The 21,904-nt window shown below is 37.1% G+C and overlaps 1 protein-coding gene across 4 annotated transcripts in view; it reads left to right on the plus strand.

Moving 5' to 3' along the window:
• CLOCK (clock circadian regulator) overlaps positions 1–21,904 on the plus strand; it is a 140,577-nt gene that overhangs the window by 77,342 nt on the left and 41,331 nt on the right. For 3 of the 4 annotated variants that reach the window (XM_040483148.1, XM_040483165.1, XM_040483156.1), the window contains exons 8-11: positions 6,960–7,049; positions 12,889–13,009; positions 17,409–17,522; positions 17,661–17,779. In XM_040483148.1, coding sequence (XP_040339082.1) covers positions 6,960–7,049; positions 12,889–13,009; positions 17,409–17,522; positions 17,661–17,779 — 444 coding nt within the window. The remainder of the gene's footprint in view (positions 1–6,959; positions 7,050–12,888; positions 13,010–17,408; positions 17,523–17,660; positions 17,780–21,904) is intronic. The other variant, XM_040483171.1, reaches the window with a different exon arrangement.

Genomic DNA, 21,904 nt, shown 5'->3' on the forward strand with positions numbered 1-21,904 from the left:
CCTCTCGTCTGCGCTTGGCTCCAGCGACTCCGTTCTGCTAATCCTCTGGTGGTTTTCTGGGTTATTTAGGCAGGTGTAGGTGGGATCTAAGTGATCAGCAGTACGCGCGGTGAGCCCAGTGTCGTCCTACGCCGCCATCTTCCCTCCTCCGCCGATCATATGGTTTTTATCCTTTCTCTTATTGATATGCTGTATCATATTGGTTGATTTACAAATATTGACCCACTCTTGCAATCTAGGAATAGACACACTTGATCATGGTGAATGATTTTTTTAATGTTTTGTTGGATTCAGTTTGCTAATAATTTATTCAGGATTTTTGCATCTATGTTCATCAGAGATATGGCCTGTAATTCTTTTTTTTGTAGTGTCTTTATCTGGTTTTGGTATCAGGGTAATACTGGCCTCATAGAATGAATTTGGAAGTTTTCCTTACTCTTCTAGTTTTTGGAGTAGTTTGAGAAGAATAGGTATTAACTCTTCTTTAAATGTTTGGTAGAATTTGTCAGTGAAGCCATCTGGTCATGAACTTTTGTTTGTTGGGAGTGTTCTGATTACTGATTCCATTTCTTTGCTGGTAATTGGTCTGTTCAATTTTTTTATTTTCCTGTTTCAGTTTTGGTAGGCCATATTTTTTCTAGGAATTTATCCATTTTTTCTATGTTGTCCAATTTCTTGGCATATAGTTTTTTAATAATCTATGGGAATTGCATTTCTGTGGTGTTTGTTATTAATTCTCCTCTGTCATTTGTCATTTATTTATTTGGGTCCTTTCTCTTTTTTCTTGATAAGTCTGGTTAAGTGTCTTCTCAGTTATAATGACTTTTTTTCAAAGAACCAGCTCTGGTTTCATTGATCTGTTTTTTGTTTGGTTTTGTTTTAGTTTATATATCAATTATATCTGCTGTAATCTTTATAATTTCCTTCCTTCTGCTGGCTTTAGGTTTTGTTTGATGTTCTTTTTCTAGCTTCTTTAGGTGTTAAGTTTAGGTTGTTTATCTGAGATTTTTCTGGCTTCTTGAAGTAAGCCTGTATTGCTATAAACTTCCCTCTTAGAACTGCTTTTACTGCGTCCTGAAGGATTTCATTTCATTTCATTTCATTTTCATTTGTTTTCATGTCCTTTTTATTCCCTTTATTTCCTCATTGATCCATTTAGTAGCATGTTATTTAACTTCCATGCATTTGTGGTCTTTCCAGATTTTTCTTGTGATTGACTTCTAGTTTCATAGAGTTGTGGTCAGAAAAGATACATGGTATGTATGACTTCAGTCTTTTTGAATTTGTTGAGGCATGTTTTGGGTTAATATGTGATCTGTTCTGGAGAATGTTCCATTTGCACTTAAAAAGAATGTGTATTCTGTTTTAGGATGGAATGTTCTGAATATGTCTATTAAATCTGGTCCAATGTTCATTCAAAGCTATGGTTTCCTTGTTGATATTCTGTGATGTAAGTGGGTTGTTAAAGTTCCCTACTATTAATGTATTATTATTGATTAGTCCCTTTATGTTTATTATTAACTGTTTTATGTATTTGGAGGCATAAATATTTTCAATTGTTATATCTTGTTGGATTGTCCCCTTTTTTATTGTATAGTGTCCTTCTTTGCTTCTTGTTATAGGCTTTGTTTTAAAGTCTATTTTGTCCCATATAAGTATTGCTACTCTGGCTTTCTTTCCTTCCCTCCCCCCCTTTCCCTCCTTCCTTCCATCCATCCATCCATCCTTCCTTCCTTCCTTCCTTCCTTCCTCTCCTTCCTCTCTTTCTCTCCTTCCTCTCCTTCCTCTTCTCTCTCTCTCTTTTTCTTTCTCTCTCTAAATTTTTATTTAAATTCTAGCTAGTTAACATATGGTGCAGTATTAGTTTCAGGTGTAGAATTTAGTGACTCATCACTTACATATAACACCCAGTGCTCATCACAAGTGCCCTCCTTAATACCCATCATGGGTTTAATCCATACCGCCTGCCCACCTCTCCTCCAGCAACCCTCAGTTCTCTTTAGTTAAGAGTCTGTTTCTTGGTATGCCTCTCTTTTCACTCTGGCTTTCCTTTGACATCCATTTACATGATAAATATTTCTCCCATAACCTCACTTTCAATCTGCAGATGTCTTTAGGTCTAAAATGAGTCTCTTACAAGCAACATATAGATGGGTATTTTTTTTTTTTTATAATCCATCCTGTCACCGTGTCTTTTAATTGGAGCATTTAGTCCATTTACATTCAAAGTAATTCTTGATAGATACGTATTTATTACTATTTTATTACCTGTTTTGTAGTCATTTCTGAAGATTTTCTCTGATCCTTTCTTGTCTTTCTCTCTTTTATGGTTTGCTGGTTCTCTTTAGTGATACATTGGATGTATTTCTCCTCATTCTTTCCATATTAGTGATTTTTGATCTGTGGTTATCATTAAGTTTATGTTTAACATCTTCTGCATTTAGCAGTCTATATTAAGTTGATGGTTGTTTAGGTTTGAACTCACTCGTTACACCTCTCTTCCCCATGTTTTAGGTATATGGTATCATATTTTACATCCTTTTATTTTGCAAGTTCCTTGACTGATGTTTTATAGAAATACTCACTTTTACTGCTTTTGTGTTTCCTGTTCACACTGTGTCTTTTCCACTGAGAGATTTCCCTTTAATATTTCTTTCAGAGCTCATTTAGTGATCATGAACTCCTTTAGTTTTGGTTTGTCTGGAAGACTCTATTTTTGTTGTTGTTTGGGAAACTCTTTATCTCTCTGTTCTGAATGATAGCCTTGCTGTTCTGAATGATAGCCTTGCTGAATAAAGTATTCTTGGTTGCTGATTTTTCCCATTCAGTACTTTGAATTTATCATGCCACACCCTTCTGGTTTGGAAAGTTTCTGCTGAAGAATCCCCTGCTAGCTTTGTGGGATTTCCCTTGTATGTAACTGTATTCTTTTGTCTTGTTGCTTTTAAATTTTTTTCTTTATTACTGTATTTTGCTATTTTAATTACATTATGTCTTGACGTAGATCTATTTTTGTTGATTTTTGTCAGGGGTTCTCTATGCCTTTCTTTCTCCAAATTAAGGAAGCTTTCAGCTATTATTTCTTTAAATAAAGTTTCTTCTCCCTTTTCTCCCTCCTTTTCTTCTGGGTGTCTATAATATGAATGCTACTGTGTTTGATGGAGTTACTGAGTTACCTAAGTCTGTTCTTGTTTTGTGCAATTCTTTTTTTCTGTCTTTTGTTCAGCTTGATAACTTTCCGTTACTCTGTCTTCTAGGTCATTAATTCATTCCTCTGCTTCTTCCATCCTGCTGTTCTTTCTGATAAGTGTATTTCTCGTTTCTTTTATTAAGCTCTTTATTTCTGCTATGCTATTCTTTATCTCTGTGTTGAGGGTCTCACTAATGTCTTCCACTCAATGTCTTCCACTCTTTTGTCAAGTCCAGTGAGTATATTTATGATCATTACTTTAAAATCTCTATCAGGCATGTTACTTCTGTTTTACTTAGATCTCTGGCTGTGGCTTTGTCCTGTTCTTTCATTTGGGACAAATTCCTCTGTCTTCTCATTTTGTCTAAGTCTCTCTGCCTGTTTCACTGTGTTAGGAAAGTCAGCAACATCTCCTGTTTTTGAGGGTAGTGGCTTTTTGAAGAAGATGTTTTGTAGTGCCCTGCCAGGTAGTTTGCCCTCTTCTCCAGGGCCTAGCACTTCAGGGAGAACCTCCAGTGTGTGCTGCGTGTGCCCTGCTGTTGTGTCCTGGCTGCTTTATTCTTCAGGTCAGTTATCTACAGAGGCTCTCTTTGCCTATTTTAGGCAGTGTTTGGTTCCTGGCCTGAATGTGGCATGTTTTAATAGGTGTGGTCTGGTCGGTTTATGAAATGAGACCTATCACCACCTCCACTGGAACTGAGGCCCTGCCAGACTCCTGAGTGGGGAGATATGGTGTGGGCAGGGGTTTGGTTTTCTGGGGGAGGAGACACACCATCTTGGGACTGAGACAAGTGTGACTGGAAAGGACAGTTCTTCTCTGGACCACAGGGGTATGGAGATAGGTATAAATAATTTAGGTAACAAGTGTTGGCTGCACTGGTTCCCACTGGTGGCTGTGTGCTTAGGCTGAGGGGTGGGGGAGGGAAATGGTGCTTACCAGTTCCTTTGTTCCTGGTAGGGACTTTCTGTGAATGCTGCCTCTCTGGGATACACTCTGAAGTGAGCAAATCACCTCTCCATTGTGTGTCCAGGTGCTCTTCAGATCGCTGTTTCTATACTGTATGTCCATGGGTTGTTTGTCCTGCCTTCTCCACCACTGCCTCCGGTCTCTCCCCAAGCCAAGCCTGCTGATCTTTAGAACTCCAGGCTTTAAGCCTGCTGGTTGCGTCTCACAAGATTTGACCCCTCTTGCTTTCCAAGCCAATTGGTATGGGGATTTGTTTTCCTCATGTGCTCCCCTTTGTGCTAGTGTGTCTTTCATTCTTCTCTGCTACTGGAGCTTCCTCCCTTCCCACTGCAGCAGCTGATCTGTTTCGCTGCATCTCTGCACTTCCTACTTTCTTCACTGTGGCCTGTTCTCTACTTTCAGTTGTGGAGCTTGTTCTACCAGTCTTTAGATGGATTTCTGGGGTATTTAGGTTATTTCATAGTTATCTAGTTGTATTTGTGGGATGAGGTGAGCCTAGGGTCCTCCTACTCTGCCACTATGTTTGAAGACAAAGAATTTTAATTAACTCTTTCTGTTATACAATGTGGGGAAGGGATACGCTTTATAGGCTTCAGTCTTAGGAGTAGGATGTCCTTCCCTGTCTTACTTTCTCTTCCATATGTCTTCTCTTCTGCCATAGGGTCTTCATCAAGACCCCTTTAGTTTTTGGTGTACCTACCCATCCACCTTGCCCAGAAATTGCATCCCTCCATTGAAAAGAAGTCTGGGCCCTGGGGTCCTTCTTGTGTTAAGACTTTTGTAGTATGCTGGTGGAGACTTCTCTCTGGTTAGTCTTTGCCTTTCCTGAAGATGAAAAGGGCAGTTTCTGGTTCTAGAAATGGCCTTATGTCATTGAGAGTTCTGATTCCAGTTCCTTCTCTTCACAGAAGAGAGCTGCACTCAATTTCTAGCAAATATCTAAGAGCAAATACAGATGACTGTAGTAAATATTAATTTGCTTTCAAAGATAATCTAGCCTTACATGAAGCATGTTCTTTTTTGTATCATTTTGACCCCATTCATAACAAAACAGTAATACTGGAATTATCGTAGTAAAGAGTTTTTGGAAAAATAATTTCATGAATATTCTTAAATTACAAGGTTTTCTTACACAGAGCCAAGAATGCATTTTTCTGAGCTATTCTAGAAGATAGCCATCTACTCAAAATCTGTTCATTCTGACATCCAAATCTATCCCCTAATACAAGGTGAGGGGTGGTAGGGAAGGTGCCTTTTTCTGTATGTTCAACAATTCTTCATAATTACTTAGAAGTAGATGGAGATTGGTCTAACTCCCAGGTCCATACATTACATATTACAGATATTTTTTATCTACTCTGTGTGGCACATCTGCTGGGTGCTGCAGATAACAGTGTTGAAGCAGATATATATGGCTTTCTTTTTTTAAGAAGATATATATGGTTTTTCCCGAGATTGCCATTTTTTAGAGAGCCCTATAATTTAAAAAGAAATGTAAATGTAATGTGATAACTGTTTTGATAGGCAGAGAGGAGCTCCTCCTATAGTATATCTTTTCTGCTGTGTATCTTCAGCATTTTTTCACTGGATCTTCCTTTCCTTCAGCCTGCATATATACTTCAGTTACTTCCCTTGAAACCTGGTCCCCTTAAAACTTGTCCTTTTTCCTTTCTTCCCTCTGAAGTTCATAAAGGAATGGTTTATAATAGCCCAATTATCCACTTGTCTCTAAACTCACTGTATAGTCTGACTTACCCTTCTACTGACATAAATCTTTTGAAAGTCACCAAAATTCATTTCTCATTTTTTCAGTCTTTATCCTGTTTGATCTCATTTTACAGTGAACCATCCCTCTTTCTCCTCACTCACCTTGTCATTTACTCTTCCATTGCCTCCCTTGACAACAGTGCCTTCTCTCTTTTCTGTCATGTTCTCTGGTACTTTTCCTCCTCCTCATCCCCATATGTAGATAATTACCCCCAAGGATTTGTCTTTGACATGCTTCTGTCTTTTGCAGATCTTATTTCTTCACCTGTCACTTTTGTGCCTAGGATTCTTAAGTGAAAATACAGGATTGCTTTATTTATTAAGTATTGTATCCTCTACACCAGCTTACTTCCTGAACTCTAACTTCCCATCTCTCAATGCTTGCCTACGTCCTTCTCGGTCTTACTACTACTAATTTCATTCAGGTTTTTGTTAACTTCCCAGACCATTCCAAAAGCCACTGAGATTTTCCTAGCAATTCCGTTTTCCCTAAATCCATGTACACACTGCTCCTAGACTTCTTTTGAATGAAGTCCTAATGTCTTGACCTGGTATTCAAGGCCTATCATGATCTGACCTCAGCTTACAACAGCTTAATCTCCCTTTCACTTTATTACCCATGTATCTCCTTAAGCTTCAGTCAGATACCTCTCTGTTAATATATCCAAAAGGTTGTAATGTGTTCTGTTGTGTGTCAAAGACATATCATTGATGTCATGTGTGCTTCAGATATACTAGCATCTTCAAATAAGGTAGTTTTCATTTAGTATACATATAAAAATGATAGAACATTAAGTCTCTATGTTTTAGATGCCAGCTCTCCCATATTAGACTAGAATGTGACTTTTTTGTTTTTGCTAGGAGCATTTAAAAATGCACAAAGATATGTACTAAGGTATTGTAAAGGGAAAAGCTAGCATTTGGCAGTGCTCTGGAAATTCCACATTAAGTCCTTTGTTATTTAATTAGATTTTTTTTCTGTCCTCTGAAATACTTTTTTCTTTTCACTTAACTGACCATTATGTTTAATTTCAGGCTCTTGATGGTTTTTTTTTAGCAATCATGACAGATGGAAGCATAATATATGTGTCTGAGAGTATAACTTCATTACTTGAACATTTACCAGTAAGTATCCTGTGATTTCTTTCTTGTTTAATGCCTATTTTAAATGTTCTAAAGCACATGGAAGGAGATATCCAGAGCCATGTTTGAAAGGTGGTTTCTGTGGGGGATGAGAGCTCTGTATGTCTCTTTCTCTGGCGGTAACTAATATTTAGCTGCCTCTCTAACCTCTGCCCTCCTTATTCTAATGCTGTTCTCAGTGTTTTCTCTTTCTTTAATGTGTTTTTTGTTTTGTTTTGTTTGAGAGAGAGAGACAGAGACAGAGACAGAGCACAAGTGGGGGAGGGGCAGAGAGAAAGGGAGACACAGAATCCAAAGCAGGCTTCAGTCTCTGAGCTGTCAGCACAGAGCCGGACACAGGCCTTGAACTCACGGACCACAAGATTATGACCTGAGCTGAAGTTGGACACTCAATCTACTGAGCCATCCAGGCACCCCTGTTGTTTGCTGTTTTATTGAACTTATATTTATTGAATATCTACTCTGTGTCACCCTCTGTGCTAGGTGCTGTGTGCAGTGCAATTGACAGTTTTTATAAATTTGAAGTTTTATTTAAAATGTAATTGTTTTTAAAAAATAAAATGTAATTGTCTTATTTAAGATGGGAGTTACAGTATAGATATTCTGAAATTACTTATAAATTACTCTTAAAATGCCCATCTCTTGAAAATTTATGACAATACAAAGTAAACTGTTCTGTAAAGGTCTCTTTCAAGAGATAGTGAAAAAGCAGTATTTCCCTCCCTCTGATTATTCTGCTACTTCATACTTCATAAAAAGAACAGTCTCCACATTTAAAAGACCAGACTCTGAAAGGACCTTCTGGAAAGCCAGGTAGTAAGTAATTTGCTAATCTCTTTGGGTCACAGAGAAAATGACTTGGCTTTACTACATTTTTAAAGGGCTCTCTTTTCCACATAAGCTCAAATAGTAGGCGATTAGCCCAACATCTAAAAATTGTTTGAGAGTAAACAGTAAAATATAGCATCATGTAAGTAAACTAGTATGGACAGAGAAAAGAACAGGCTGATTTACTCAATTTTCTGGGCAGTTCTCTTTTATGAAATACTTACATGGTAAAAAAAAAGCCAGAGAAGGAAACTTTTTATAGGATTAATATACAGTGAAGGTAAGATTAAATAATTTAAGTTGTAATTATATGCTTTTAAACCATGTACAATAGTATTGGTTTTTCTTTCAGTTATGGATTTATAAGACTATATAATCTTTAACTTAATCATAGAGTATCATTTGCAGTATGGTCACACTTTTTAAGAGCCTGCTTTTTGGGCACTTGCCATAAACTCCATTCTGAATTAGATGCTCTTCTTCTTTGTTCTCATGTTACCTACACGTACCGCCATCATGACACAGTAAACTGTATTTTTTTTTTAGTTTGGATAATTATGGTAGGCGTAAGCTTTTTAAGTGCAAGGACTTAATCTCCCTATCTATATGGGCTAGTTAATTATTCTGAGAGGCAGTCAGTCAGTCATTATTTATTGAATATATAAAAGTGAGTAGACTATGTGATGTGGCTGTTAAAAATTCCTTCGTAATGGCACACTGCTGTTGGATCTTTACCAAGAGGATGTTTAATTGCATTTTAAAATAGCATATCTACAGCAGATCTAGTTGGGATTTAAGTGTTTGTAAGTGTTTGATCATTAACATTTCCCCCCTCAGTGAAAACCATCTTAACCTTCCCATTCCCTCTTCGATTTTTTTTTTACCTTTTAATTTTAGGACTGTCTTATTAGATTTACAGAAAAATCAGGAAGATAGTACAGAGACTTCCCTTATACCCTATACCCAGTTTCCTCTGTTATTAACATCTCCTGGGTCTTTCTCATTGTGTCAGCTAAAGCTTATAGACTGGCTGGTGAACTTTTGGGTGGAGGAGATTGCTAGTAACTAATCCAGTAGACCTATTTCATTCCATTTGGAGTTAATAGTATCCTTTATTAAAACGGTTTTTTTTACTGTTCTCCAGTTACTGTGGATACTTAGCCTCACATCACTGACATTGCTGAATTGTATGTTGTTTACTGGTTTGAAAACACAAACACAAGTGTCTTTAAAAAAAAAAATTAAGTTTGTTTATTTTGAGAGAGAAAGGGTGTGAAAGTGAGTGTGTACAGGTGGGGGAGGGGCAGAGAGAGAGGGAGAGAATCCCAAGTAGGCTCTGTGCTGACCACATGGAGCCCGACATGAGGGTTGAGCTCATGAACTGTGAGATCATGGCCTGAACTGAAATCAGGAGACAGACACTTAAACCGACTGAGCCACCCAGGCACCCCAAACACAAGTGTCTTCTGAGAAAACAAAATAAATAATACTTGTTTAGGATTGAACATAATAAAAAACAACATGTGCTTTTCTATTTTGGGTTGTCATGAAAAATTAATTGTAACAAGTTGTTTAAAACAATTTCTTCGTGTTTTAACATACAAGCCTTTTCTGTCTAAAAAGTTGTCTGGAAGGAAAGAAACCAGCAAATCCCAAGTTAGGCGATAGTGTTTATAATTTAGTTCTGTTGAGAAATTAAAATTTGCCACTTTAATCATTGGTCGATATAACTTAAAAATTTTCAATTTTAATTTTAACTCTGACTATAAAGTTAAAACACTGATACCAGAGGTCCTATAAAAAATAGTTTTCTTTGTCACTTCATACTTAAGAATTTAGGCACATTTTAACCTATTTGTTGCTAAAAATCAGGAGTAGGAACTTTATTGATGGTTGTTTTTTTTTTTTTTCCCTCTTGGTCTGATGTTCTTTGACAGAATGATAGGGTCATAATAAACTCAGTGTCAAAAGGGATTTTAGATCTCCTTAGCCCGGCCTCGCTTTATGTTATCAGCAAACATGTACCTGGAGAAACTGGACTTACTTGTGCAATAATTTAGTGGAAGTGCCAACACAAAAAGTTGGTCTCTTTACTGGGAACTTAAAATTGATAAAACTTTACAAGTTCAGATTGATTCCTTCACACTTGCTTAAAGGTGCTCCTAGAGAGAATATATTAAACTTGTAATTACTTAGTGCAGGGAGGATGATTAGCCGTGTTACAGAATCCGAGACTAAAAGTGCTGCTGTTAAGATACTTTTCCTTTTCTACTCTCCTTAACTTGTTAGTTTGGAAATACAAACACAAGTGTGGTTTAAGAAAATCAGGGGCTCCTGGCTGGCTGATTCAGTTCAACACCTCGATATTAGCTCAGGTCTTGATTTCAGGGTTGTGAGTTCAAACCCCATGTTGGGCTCTGTGCTGGATGTGAAGCCTACTTAAAAAAAAAAGTACAGAATTTGCCTGATATGAATATAGTATGCAGAAATACAATCTAGAATTTTTTTGAATACTTATATAATTATGAAAGCTTATTTGATAGAGCCAGAATTTTTGTTCCCTGTGCCTATACATAAGGAACACTGTTGTAGTATCCAACATATATTTGGCATTTTTTTCAGAGGAGGTTTTAGTCCCTTTTAAGCTACTCTTCTCCACATCAGTTATTTAACTGTTGGTTGTCTACCTGAAAGAAAATGTAATTGGAAATAGTGAATAGTTTCCACTAAATGGTCACTAAATGACCTATGTAGAAAAAAACAGAAGGGCCTATATGATCCAGTCATTCTGCTATTGGGTATTTACCCAAAGAAAACACAAGCACTAATCCAGGAAGATATATGTACCCTGTGTTTATTGCAGCCTCATCTATAATAGCCAAGATATGGAAGCAGCCCAAGTGTTCATCAGTAGATGAATGGGTAAAGATGTGGTTTATATGTGCAGTGGAATACTACTCAGCCATAAAAAAGAATGAATGGAATCTTGCCATTTGCAAGGAACATGGATGAATCTAGAGAGTATTGTGCCAAGTGAAATTAAGTCAGACAGAGAAAGACAAATATTAAAATATTTCACTTCTATGTGGAATCTAAAAAATAAACCAAATGAACAAAAAGGCAAACAGACTCAAATACAGAGAACAAACCTAGTGATTGTCAGGGGAGATGCGTGGGGGAAATAGATAAAAGAGGAGGAGGGTTAAGTGGCACAAACTTAAAGTTTTAGGAAGGAAGGAAGGAAGGAAGGAAGGCTGTTGATTTATATGACAATCAGCAGGATTTATATTTCTTCTTTATAAAAATGATTGAGAGAGATAAAAGGATCCAGATGGCTGTCATTTTATTTTCTTTCCTTTGAATTGTGTTTGGGAACTGAGTGGATGGTTTGCCAACATCAAGTATGATCAGCCTCACTTAGAGATTTTAAATGTGTGTGGTTAATGGAAAGTTTGACACATTAATTAAGCAATTTGCTGCCTGTTGACCCTGACACTTCAGATTATCAGGTATTAGGAGAAGCAGAATAGTGGGGAAGCATTGATGTGTTCATACCATTCTATACTAGTCATTCATATTTTTTTCTTCTTTTTTTTATGTTTATTTTTGAGAGAGACAGAGCATGAGCAGGGGAGGAATAGAGAGAGAGGGAGACACAGAATCTGAAGCAGGCTCCAGGCTCTGAGCTGTCAGCACAGAGCCCTACACGGGGCTTGAACTCATGAACCGTGAGATCATGACCTGAGCCGAAGTCAACACTTAACCGACTGAGCCACCCAGGTGCCCTTGTTGTCAGTGGTTCTTAAGGATAGGAACTATTAGAATCATTTTTGATTCCGCAGCCATGGCACATCATAGGCAACCTGATGTTTGTCACATTACTGTCAGTTAGAAATCATAGTTAAAGCCAGATTTTTAGCAAGGATTCTAATGCTTAACATACTACTTGCCTTTTTTGTTGTTATCTAAAAGCAAGGCTTTTGAGGGTGCCTGGGTGACTTAGTCAGTTAAACATCCAACTCTTGGTTTGGGCTCAGGTGATGATCTCAGTTTGTGAGTTTGAGCCCCTCATCGGGCTCTGCACTGACAGCATGGAGCCTGCTTGGGATTCTGGTCGTTCTCTACTTGGTCCTCTCCTGCTTGTGCTCACCCTCTCTCTGTCTCTGTCTCTGTCTCTCTAAAAAAAAAAAAAAAAAAAAAAAGCACTTAAAAAAATAAAAACAAGACTTTTTGACAATGAGATATAGGATAGATGGCTGGAAAAATGTAATAGAAAAGAAAGGACACACTGAACAATTGAAATAATACCAAAATCAAATCTCCACTTAGCCAGTGGCTGTGCTTTGGTCCTTGGTTGCAGTGTATGCCACCATAATTTACCAGAGGTTTGGATATATGATAAGGCTGTACCTCATGGCCAAGCTCTATCATGTAGCCAAAGCTTTTGCTAGTAAACTTTCTTAGTCCTGTTATATTTTAATCGTTCAAATTTGATGAAATTTACCATTGCAAATAATTTATCAGACTTCCAAAGTCATATTGACCATAGATCTGATGACACTAGTTAATCAGAGACATGGAGGTCATCTTAACCTTCTTCCACGTTCTCTTGTTTTTTGAGTGGTGCTCTATATTTTGACATTTGTCAGTTTTTATGGACAGTTGAAAGAAAGCCGTATGCTCATGTGGTGTTTTAAGAATGATGATCTGCTTTTTTTTTTTTTTAATGTTTTATTTTGGAGAGAGAGCACAAATGTGGAGGAGAGGAGCAGAGGGGGAAAGAGAAAGAGAGAATCCCAAGCAGGCTGTACACTCAGCACAGAGCCTGATGCAGAGCTTGATCCCATGACCTTGGAATCATGACCTGAGCCAAAACCAAAAGTTGGACACTCAACTCACTAAGCCACCCAGGCGCACCAAGAACAATGATATACTTTTAAAATAAACGTATCTTGAATCACTAAATTTATTATTTTTTTAATTTCTTTTTCAGTCTGATCTTGTGGATCAAAGTATATTTAATTTTATCCCAGAAGGGGAACATTCAGAGGTTTATAAAATACTCTCTACTCATCTGCTGGAAAGTGATTCATTAACCCCTGAATATTTAAAATGTAAGTAGTAGCTATTAAGCAAAAAGTTAAATGTATTTGGTTGCATTTTCCTTTACTTTTGTAAGCTTGTCATAAACACAGACATTATCTAACCAAACGAACACATAGCATCATTCCATATGCCCTATTAGATCCTTTTTAAATATTAGTGTGTGTATATATATATATATATATATATATATATATATATATATATATATAATGGAATTATGACCATGTTAGGAGTCTTAACTCTATTTCAGAATACATTGAAATTCCATCTTTTTTGTTATAATAGTTTTGCCATAAAAATGTGTTTTTCACAAAAATCGAACTTGGCAATATATTTTTTTTTTAAATCTTTTCGTATTTAATGAGAGAAAACTGAAACATTCTCATTTTCACCATCATTCACCAATTGACCACTGAAACTGGGGGAAAAATAAGTTATGTATTTCAAAAAATTATTAAGTAAAGGAAATTGCTTTATTAAGTAAACAGAATGAAATGATCACTTGCTGGGTATATTTAATGTGCCTGGCACTTAAGCTGTATCATAAAAGTGCCAAGAATAGTGGAAAAAGTCGTTGCCTTTAAGAAGTACAAAATAAAAATACTATGGTATAATCAGACATTTCTCTTAGATCCATTTAACAAACTAAAATGACCAGAGTATCTCATTTTCTTCAATAAATTACCTCTTGTGTAATCTGAAATTGTTGTAATACTGTATAGATAATTAATCACTTTTTTCATGATTTAAAAATTTTGATTTTTCTTGGGGTGCCTGGGTGGCTCAGTTGGTTAAGCATCCAAGTTCAGCTCGGGTCATGATCTCACGCATGGTTCATGTGTGGGTTCGAGCCCCACATCAGGCTCTGTGCTGACAGCGCAGAGAGAGTCTAGAGCCTGCTTCAGATTCTTTGTCTCCCTCTTTCTCTTCCCCTCCCCCATTTGCACTCTGTCTCTCAAAAATAAACATTTTTAGAAATTTTTTCTTTAACTTTTCTGGTAATACTGATTAATCATTTTAAAGGTTCTTCGTGTTTTGTGCTTTTTTTTCTTTAAGTTTATTTTGAGAGAGAGAGTGAGCATGCACGTGAATGAGAGAGGGGCGGGGCGGGGGTGGGGGGAGAAGAGAATTCTAAGCAGGCTGCAAGTTGTCAGCACAGAGCCCAACATGGGGCTTGAACTCATGAACCATGGGATCATGACCTGAGCTGAAATCGAGTCGGATGCTTAACCGACTGAGCCACCCAGGAGCCTTTAAGGGTTCTTTGTATTTTGAATCCTAAAATTCTGTAGCATACTAACTGTCCACGAGTAGAGATACACACATGTACATATATGTGTAAGTATGTATGAGCGGCTGTTGTTAAGAAGGGATAGCCTGTTAGAAGGAGTTGTGAAGAATTAGAGACGAAGAGAAGAATCCATTTGCTTTATTAAATAAACAGAATGAAATGACCACTTGTTGGATATATTCAATGTGCCTGGCACTTAAGCTGTATCATAAAACTGCCAAGAATAGTGGAAAAAGTCGTTGCCTTTAAGAAGTACAAAATAATGGGGTGCCTGGGTGGCTCAGTCGGTTAAGCATCCGACTTCGGCTCAGGTCACGATCTCGCAGTCCGTGAGTTCGAGCCCCGCGTTGGGTTCTGTGCTGCCGGCTCAGAGCCTGGAGCCTGTTTCAGATTCTGTGTCTCCCTCTCTCTCTGCCCCTCCCCCGTTCATGCTCTGTCTCTCTCTGTCTCAAAAATAAATAAATGTTAAAAACAAAAAATAAATAAAATTAAAAAAAAAAAAGAAGTACAAAATAAAAATACTATGGTATAATCAGACATTTCTCTTAGATTTATTTGATAAACTAATATGACCAGAGTATCTCATTTTCTTCAATAAATTACCTCTTATGTAATCTGAAATTGTTGTAACTTGTGTAATCTGAAACTGTATAGATAATCACTTTTTTCATGATTTAAAAATTTTGTTTTTTTTTTATTTAAGCAATTATTCATAATTGCTTAAAAATCAAGCTCTTACAACATTGACCAATAGACTATCTTAGAGGAGAGAGACCTGGGCTGGATATAGAGGCCAGTTATGTGTCTATAAATAGTGCTTGACCTCCTGGATTGAATGACATTGCTTGAGGTAAATATACAGAGCAAGGAGAGAAGAAAGCTGGAACCCTGGGACATAGCAGTAGGTGGACAGGAGAAAGGGTCCACTTTAGAGACCTTCATAAGCATGAAATTGGGTGGAGAACTGAATGCATTTCTCTGGCAGAAAAACAGTCATTAGGCTTCTGCTTCCAAGATCAGAGGTGAGGTTGGCAACAATACTTTTTGATAGAGAAGAGCCTTAAATGACTTCCTGACCCCCTAAATAGCTGATATACAAAAAAAATTATTTCCCCAGAAAAATAGGGTTTCATGCCAAAGGAGTAATAGGATATAAAACAGAGGAAATTGCTTAGAAAATTTAGGATTCTGCAGGTAGGTCATTTGGGCCATAATGATGAAGGTGGGGTGGCACAAGTGGTGTGATTTTGTCCAGAGAAGCAAATAGGGCTTAATATTTCATCCTAAGGAGTTTGACTTTTTGCACAGTGAGGAGTCAATGAAAGGGGATTTGAAAAAAAGTGGTCTGAAAAAAATATATCTTAGGTGGAAAATTTTGAAAGGACCAGATTGGAGGTTAGGATAACAAAAGAAGTAAGGATGAAAAGGAAAGACTATGCATGAGTATTGAGTAGATAAACTCAGTAGGCACAGATGTTGGGTATTAGGTACAGGTGACCAAGTGGCTAGGGATCATCCGTGGGAAGGTTTTAGGAAGAAAGTAGTTAGATTTTGAATCTGATGACTTTGATTAAAAGCCATTCATGGTAATAACAAGAGTATGAGTTTGATGCTGTGAGTGAAAGGAGGTGTTACTGGTCCTTGAGTGCTGAAATAATAATGACAAAAATAATATATATGAGTAGTAGGCAAGATTGAATTTGAGCAGCAAGAGTTTGGAAGCATAAAGAATATGTTTTTGCTAGATGAAGGGTAATATTTCTACTAAATTAGTGGTACTAGATGCTCAGTTGGAAAAAACGACTAATGGGCGCTTCATTGGTGAAGTAAATAGTGGGTCCTGGTGACAGATTAGTTTGGGGCTTGTGATAGGTAGAGAAGAGACCAAATTGATAGGGTTTCTAATTGGGGTGATAACAGATATAGGACAAAAGGGAAGAACAGCTGGCTTAGAAGAAAGACGAATTAACTTTCAGATATTTCGTGTTATTTGGTGGGATAATCAAGTAGAAATGTCCTAAAGTAAATAGTAATTTGAGATTTGGTCTTACATAAAATGTGAGAATTAAGGAGAGAGATTTAGGAGTAATTAAATTTACCAGTGCCAGTAAGTTTATAAGGGATAGAAGATAAAAAGAAGGAGAACTTTTGTCAGTGTCCATAGTTTGAAGATAGATTGACAGAAGGGATAGAAATCGTCAATAAGGTAAGAAGGGTAAGATTTGTGTGATGGGGATGAAGGCATGTGAGTTTTAAAAGAGGTAGAAACAATGAGGAAAGATCATTGAAGTTAACCATACAAATGTTGGTGATCTTCCGAAGAGCAATTTCTGTAGAGGTGTGAAGAGTAAAGCCACATTTCATGAAGTTAAGGAAGATGAATATATGGAAACTAGAGCATGTAATAAAAAGGAAGGTCTGTGATAAAAAAAAAAAAGGCATGAAAAACCTTTTGTTTAAGACAGAAAGACTTAAACAGATTTCAAAGTAGAAAGTTAGGACTCAGTGAAGAGAATATATGGATGCTGAAGGAATGAATGACTGTGGTGTAGCTCTAGTCCTAGAGAAGGTAGAGAAGACTGTTCAAGGTAGAGATAAAAACCTTAGCTTTATTAAAAAAAATTTTTTTTTAACATTGTATTTATTTTTGAGAGACAGAGAGAGACTGAACAGGAGCGAGGGAGGGGCAGAGAGACACAGAGATAGAATCTGAAGCAGGCTTCAGGCTCTGAGCTGTCAGCACAGAGCCCAACGTGGGGCTTAAACCCACGAACCGTGAAATTGTGACCTGAGCTGCGGTCAGAGGCTTAACTGACTGAGCCACCCAGGCGCCCTTAGGAGCATTAGCTTTATGATGGGAAGCAAAAACCTTTCTTTGATATTAGAGTGAAGAATGAGAAAGAAGGAAAGTGGGGAAACATATAGTTGCTTGTATCTGAAGGTCTCTTTATTAAGGACAAGGTGAGATCATCTCCTAAAGATAATTCTGCTTTTATGGACTAAATGTCATTAAGGGCCTCTGTTGAAGAAAATAATGATTATAAACTTACACAACTTTTACTATATATCATTCTTTAAGATAAATCAAAAATATGTCAAATTTTTTGTCATTTCAGCAAAAAATCAGTTAGAATTCTGTTGTCATATGCTTCGAGGAACAATAGACCCAAAGGAGCCATCTACCTATGAATATGTGAAATTTATAGGAAATTTCAAATCTTTAAACAGTGGTGAGTTAAAATGCTTTTCTTATAAGTATATTTAACTTGGTATTTCTTTTAAGCTCTTAAAGACATAGATGTTTGAACATCAATAAAAATTAGATTTTACTGGAGTAACTGATGATATATATTTCCTTATTATTGTAGTATCGACTTCAGCACACAATGGTTTTGAAGGAACTATACAACGCACACACAGGCCTTCTTATGATGATAGAGTTTGTTTTGTAGCCACTGTCAGATTAGCTACACCTCAGTTCATCAAGGTATGTTTCTTATTTTATTCTCCAAAGAGGATTTCACTTCATATTATGAGAATTATCTTTATGTAATTGTTTTGTTCTTTCCAAAGTTACTGAACGACTTCTTTCAAACGCTGAAGTAGTAATGATGATGAGTCATTAAATATACATGGTCTTAATAATTTTGAAGCAAATGAGTTATCAAGGCACTCATTAAATTATAACTGATTTTAAAATACGTATCCTTTGAAGTTAACCAATGGTTATATATCACCACTGTCCTACTTTTGTGCAAAATTTTAGGGTACTTTTTGTTTACTTCATGATCTGCATTAAAGGAGAAAGGCCAAAAATCTAGCTAATTTTTAAAGATTGCTTTTGAAATTTCTTAAAATATGCAAGTGCCTTTTACTGCATATAATTTGCTTTTTTAATTTTAAAATTCAGTTAAATAATTTATTTTATTTCCTGGGCCCAAGCAGTAGGTGATTAGTAGAGAAGTGGGAAAATGAAAAGAGTTCAACCATTAGAAAGTGGCTTGAAATAAGCCAGACTAAGATTTTAAATTTAGGAAGATACCATATTCTAGGACAGAATACTGAAATAGCAGTTAAAGGATCTTAATCCAGTCTTGCTCTGCTTGTTTTGTTCTTAGGAAATAATAGCAGTGGCTAACAATTGTTGAGTGTTCATACATGCTGCATATTTTACATGTATTCTCTCATTTAATTCCTTTTTTTTTTTAATTTATATATGAAATTTATTGTCAAATTGGTTTCCATACAACACCCAGTGCTCATCCCAAAAGGTGCCCTCCTCAATACCCATCACCCACCCTCTCCTCCCTCCCACCCCCCATCAACCCTCAGTTTGCTCTCAGTTCTCAACAGTCTCTTATGCTTTGGCTCTCTCCCACTCTAACCTCTTTTTTTTTTTTTTTCCTTCCCCTCCCCCATGGGTTCCTGTTAAGTTTCTCAGGATCCACATAAGAGTGAAACCATATGGTATCTGTCTTTCTCTGTATGGCTTATTTCACTTAGCATCACACTCTCCAGTTCCATCCACGTTGCTACAAAAGGCCATATTTCATTTTTTCTCATTGCCACGTAGTATTCCATTGTGTATATAAACCACAATTTCTTTATCCATTCATCAGTTGATGGACATTTAGGCTCTTTCCATAATTTGGCTATTGTTGAGAGTGCTGCTATGAACATTGGGGTACAAGTGCCCCTATGCATCAGTACTCCTGTGTCCCTTGGATAAATTCCTAGCAGTGCTATTGCTGGGTCATAGGGTAGGTCTATTTTTAATTTTCTGAGGAACCTCCACACTGCTTTCCAGAGTGGCTGCACCAATTTGCATTCCCACCAACAGTGCAAGAGGGTTCCCGTTTCTCCACATCCTCTCCAGCATCCATAGTCTCCTGATTTGTTCATTTTGGCCACTCTGACTGGCGTGAGGTGATACCTGAGTGTGGTTTTGATTTGTATTTCCCTGATAAGGAGCGACGCTGAACATCTTTTCATGTGCCTGTTGGCCATCCGGATGTCTTCTTTAGAGAAGTGTCTATTCATGTTTTCTGCCCATTTCTTCACTGGGTTATTTGTTTTTCGGGTGTGGAGTTTGGTGAGCTCTTTATAGATTTTGGATACTAGCCCTTTGTCCGATATGTCATTTGCAAATATCTTTTCCCATTCCGTTGGTTGCCTTTTAGTTTTGTTGGTTGTTTCCTTTGCTGTGCAGAAGCTTTTGATCTTCATAAGGTCCCAGTAATTCACTTTTGCTTTTAATTCCCTTGCCTTTGGGGATGTGTCGAGTAAGAGATTGCTACGGCTGAGGTCAGAGAGGTCTTTTCCTGCTTTCTCCTCTAGGGTTTTGATGGTTTCCTGTCTCACATTCAGGTCCTTTATCCATTTTGAGTTTATTTTTGTGAATGGTGTGAGAAAGTGGTCTAGTTTCAACCTTCTGCATGTTGCTGTCCAGTTCTCCCAGCACCATTTGTTAAAGAGACTGTCTTTTTTCCATTGGATGTTCTTTCCTGCTTTGTCAAAGATGAGTTGGCCATACGTTTGTGGGTCTAGTTCTGGGGTTTCTATTCTATTCCATTGGTCTATGTGTCTGTTTTTGTGCCAATACCATGCTGTCTTGATGACGACAGCTTTGTAGTAGAGGCTAAAGTCTGGGATTGTGATGCCTCCTGCTTTGGTCTCCTTCTTCAAAATTACTTTGGCTATTCGGGGCCTTTTGTGGTTCCATATGAATTTTAGGATTGCTTGTTCTAGTTTCGAGAAGAATGCTGGTGCAATTTTGATTGGGATTGCATTGAATGTGTAGATAGCTTTGGGTAGTATTGACATTTTGACAATATTTATTCTTCCAATCCATGAGCAGGGAATGTCTTTCCATTTCTTTAAATCTTCTTCAATTACCTTCATAAGCTTTCTATAGTTTTCAGCATACAGATCCTTTACATCTTTGGTTAGATTTATTCCTAGGTATTTTATGCTTCTTGGTGCAATTGTGACTGGGATCAGTTTCTTTATTTGTCTTTCTGTTGCTTCATTGTTAGTGTATAAGAATGCAACTGATTTCTGTACATTGATTTTGTATCCTACAACTTTGGTGAATTCATGTATCAGTTCTAGCAGACTTTTGGTGGAGTCTGTCGGATTTTCCATGTATAATATCATGTCATCTGCAAAAAGCGAAAGCTTGACTTCATCTTTGCCAATTTGGATGCCTTTGATTTCCTTTTGTTGTCTGATTGCTGATGCTAGAACTTCCAGCACTATGTTAAACAACAGCGGTGAGAGTGGGCATCCCTGTCGTGTTCCTGATCTCAGGGAAAAAGCTCTCAGTTTTTCCCCGTTGAGGATGATGTTAGCTGTGGGCTTTTCATAAATGGCTTTGATGATCTTTAAGTATGTTCCTTCTATCCCAACTTTCTCAAGGGTTTTTATTAAGAAAGGGTGCTGGATTTTGTCAAAGGCCTTTTCTGCATTGATTGACAGGATCATATGGTTCTTCTCTTTTTTTTTGTTAATGTGATGTATCACGTTGATTGATTTGCGAATGTTGAACCAGCCCTGCATCCCAGGAATGAATCCCACTTGATCATGGTGAACAATTCTTTTTATATGCCGTTGAATTCGATTTGCTAGTATCTTATTGAGAATTTTTGCATCCATATTCATCAGGGATATTGGCCTGTAGTTCTCTTTTTTTACTGGGTCTCTGTCTGGTTTAGGAATCAAAGTAATACTGGCTTCATAGAATGAGTCTGGAAGTTTTCCTTCCCTTTCTATTTCTTGGAATAGCTTGAGAAAGATAGGTATTATCTCTGCTTTAAACGTCTGGTAGAACTCCCCTGGGAAGCCATCTGGTCCTGGACTCTTATTTGTTGGGAGATTTTTGATAACCGATTCAATTTCTTCGCTGGTGATGGGTCTGTTCAAGCTTTCTATTTCCTCCTGATTGAGTTTTGGAAGAGTGTGGGTGTTCAGGAATTTGTCCATTTCTTCCAGGTTGTCCAATTTGTTGGCATATAATTTTTCATAGTATTCCCTGATAATTGTTTGTATCTCTGAGGGATTGGTTGTAATCATTCCATTTTCATTCATGATTGTATCTATTTGGGTCATCTCCCGTTTCTTTTTGAGAAGCCTGGCTAGAGGTTTGTCAATTTTGTTTATTTTTTCAAAAAACCAACTCTTGGTTTCGTTGATCTGCTCTACAGTTTTTTTAGATTCTATATTGTTTATTTCTGCTCTGATCTTTATTATTTCTCTTCTGCTGGGTTTAGGCTGCCTTTGCTGTTCTGCTTCTATTTTCTTTAGGTGTGCTGTTAGATTTTGTATTTGGGATTTTTCTTGTTTCTTGAGATAGGCCTGGATTGCAATGTATTTTCCTCTCAGGACTGCCTTCGCTGCGTCCCAAAGCGTTTGGATTGTTGTATTTTCATTTTCGTTTGTTTCCATATATTTTTTAATTTCTTCTCGAATTGCCTGGTTGACCCACTCATTCGTTAGTAGGGTGTTCTTTAACCTCCATGCTTTTGGAGGTTTTCCAGACTTTTTTCTGTGGTTGATTTCAAGCTTCATAGCATTGTGGTCTGAAAGTATGCATGGTATGATTTCAATTCTTGTA

This window comes from Herpailurus yagouaroundi, unplaced genomic scaffold (assembly GCF_014898765.1).
Source record: "Herpailurus yagouaroundi ecotype Mexico unplaced genomic scaffold, PumYag 28, whole genome shotgun sequence".
Lineage (NCBI taxonomy): Eukaryota > Metazoa > Chordata > Mammalia > Carnivora > Felidae > Herpailurus > Herpailurus yagouaroundi.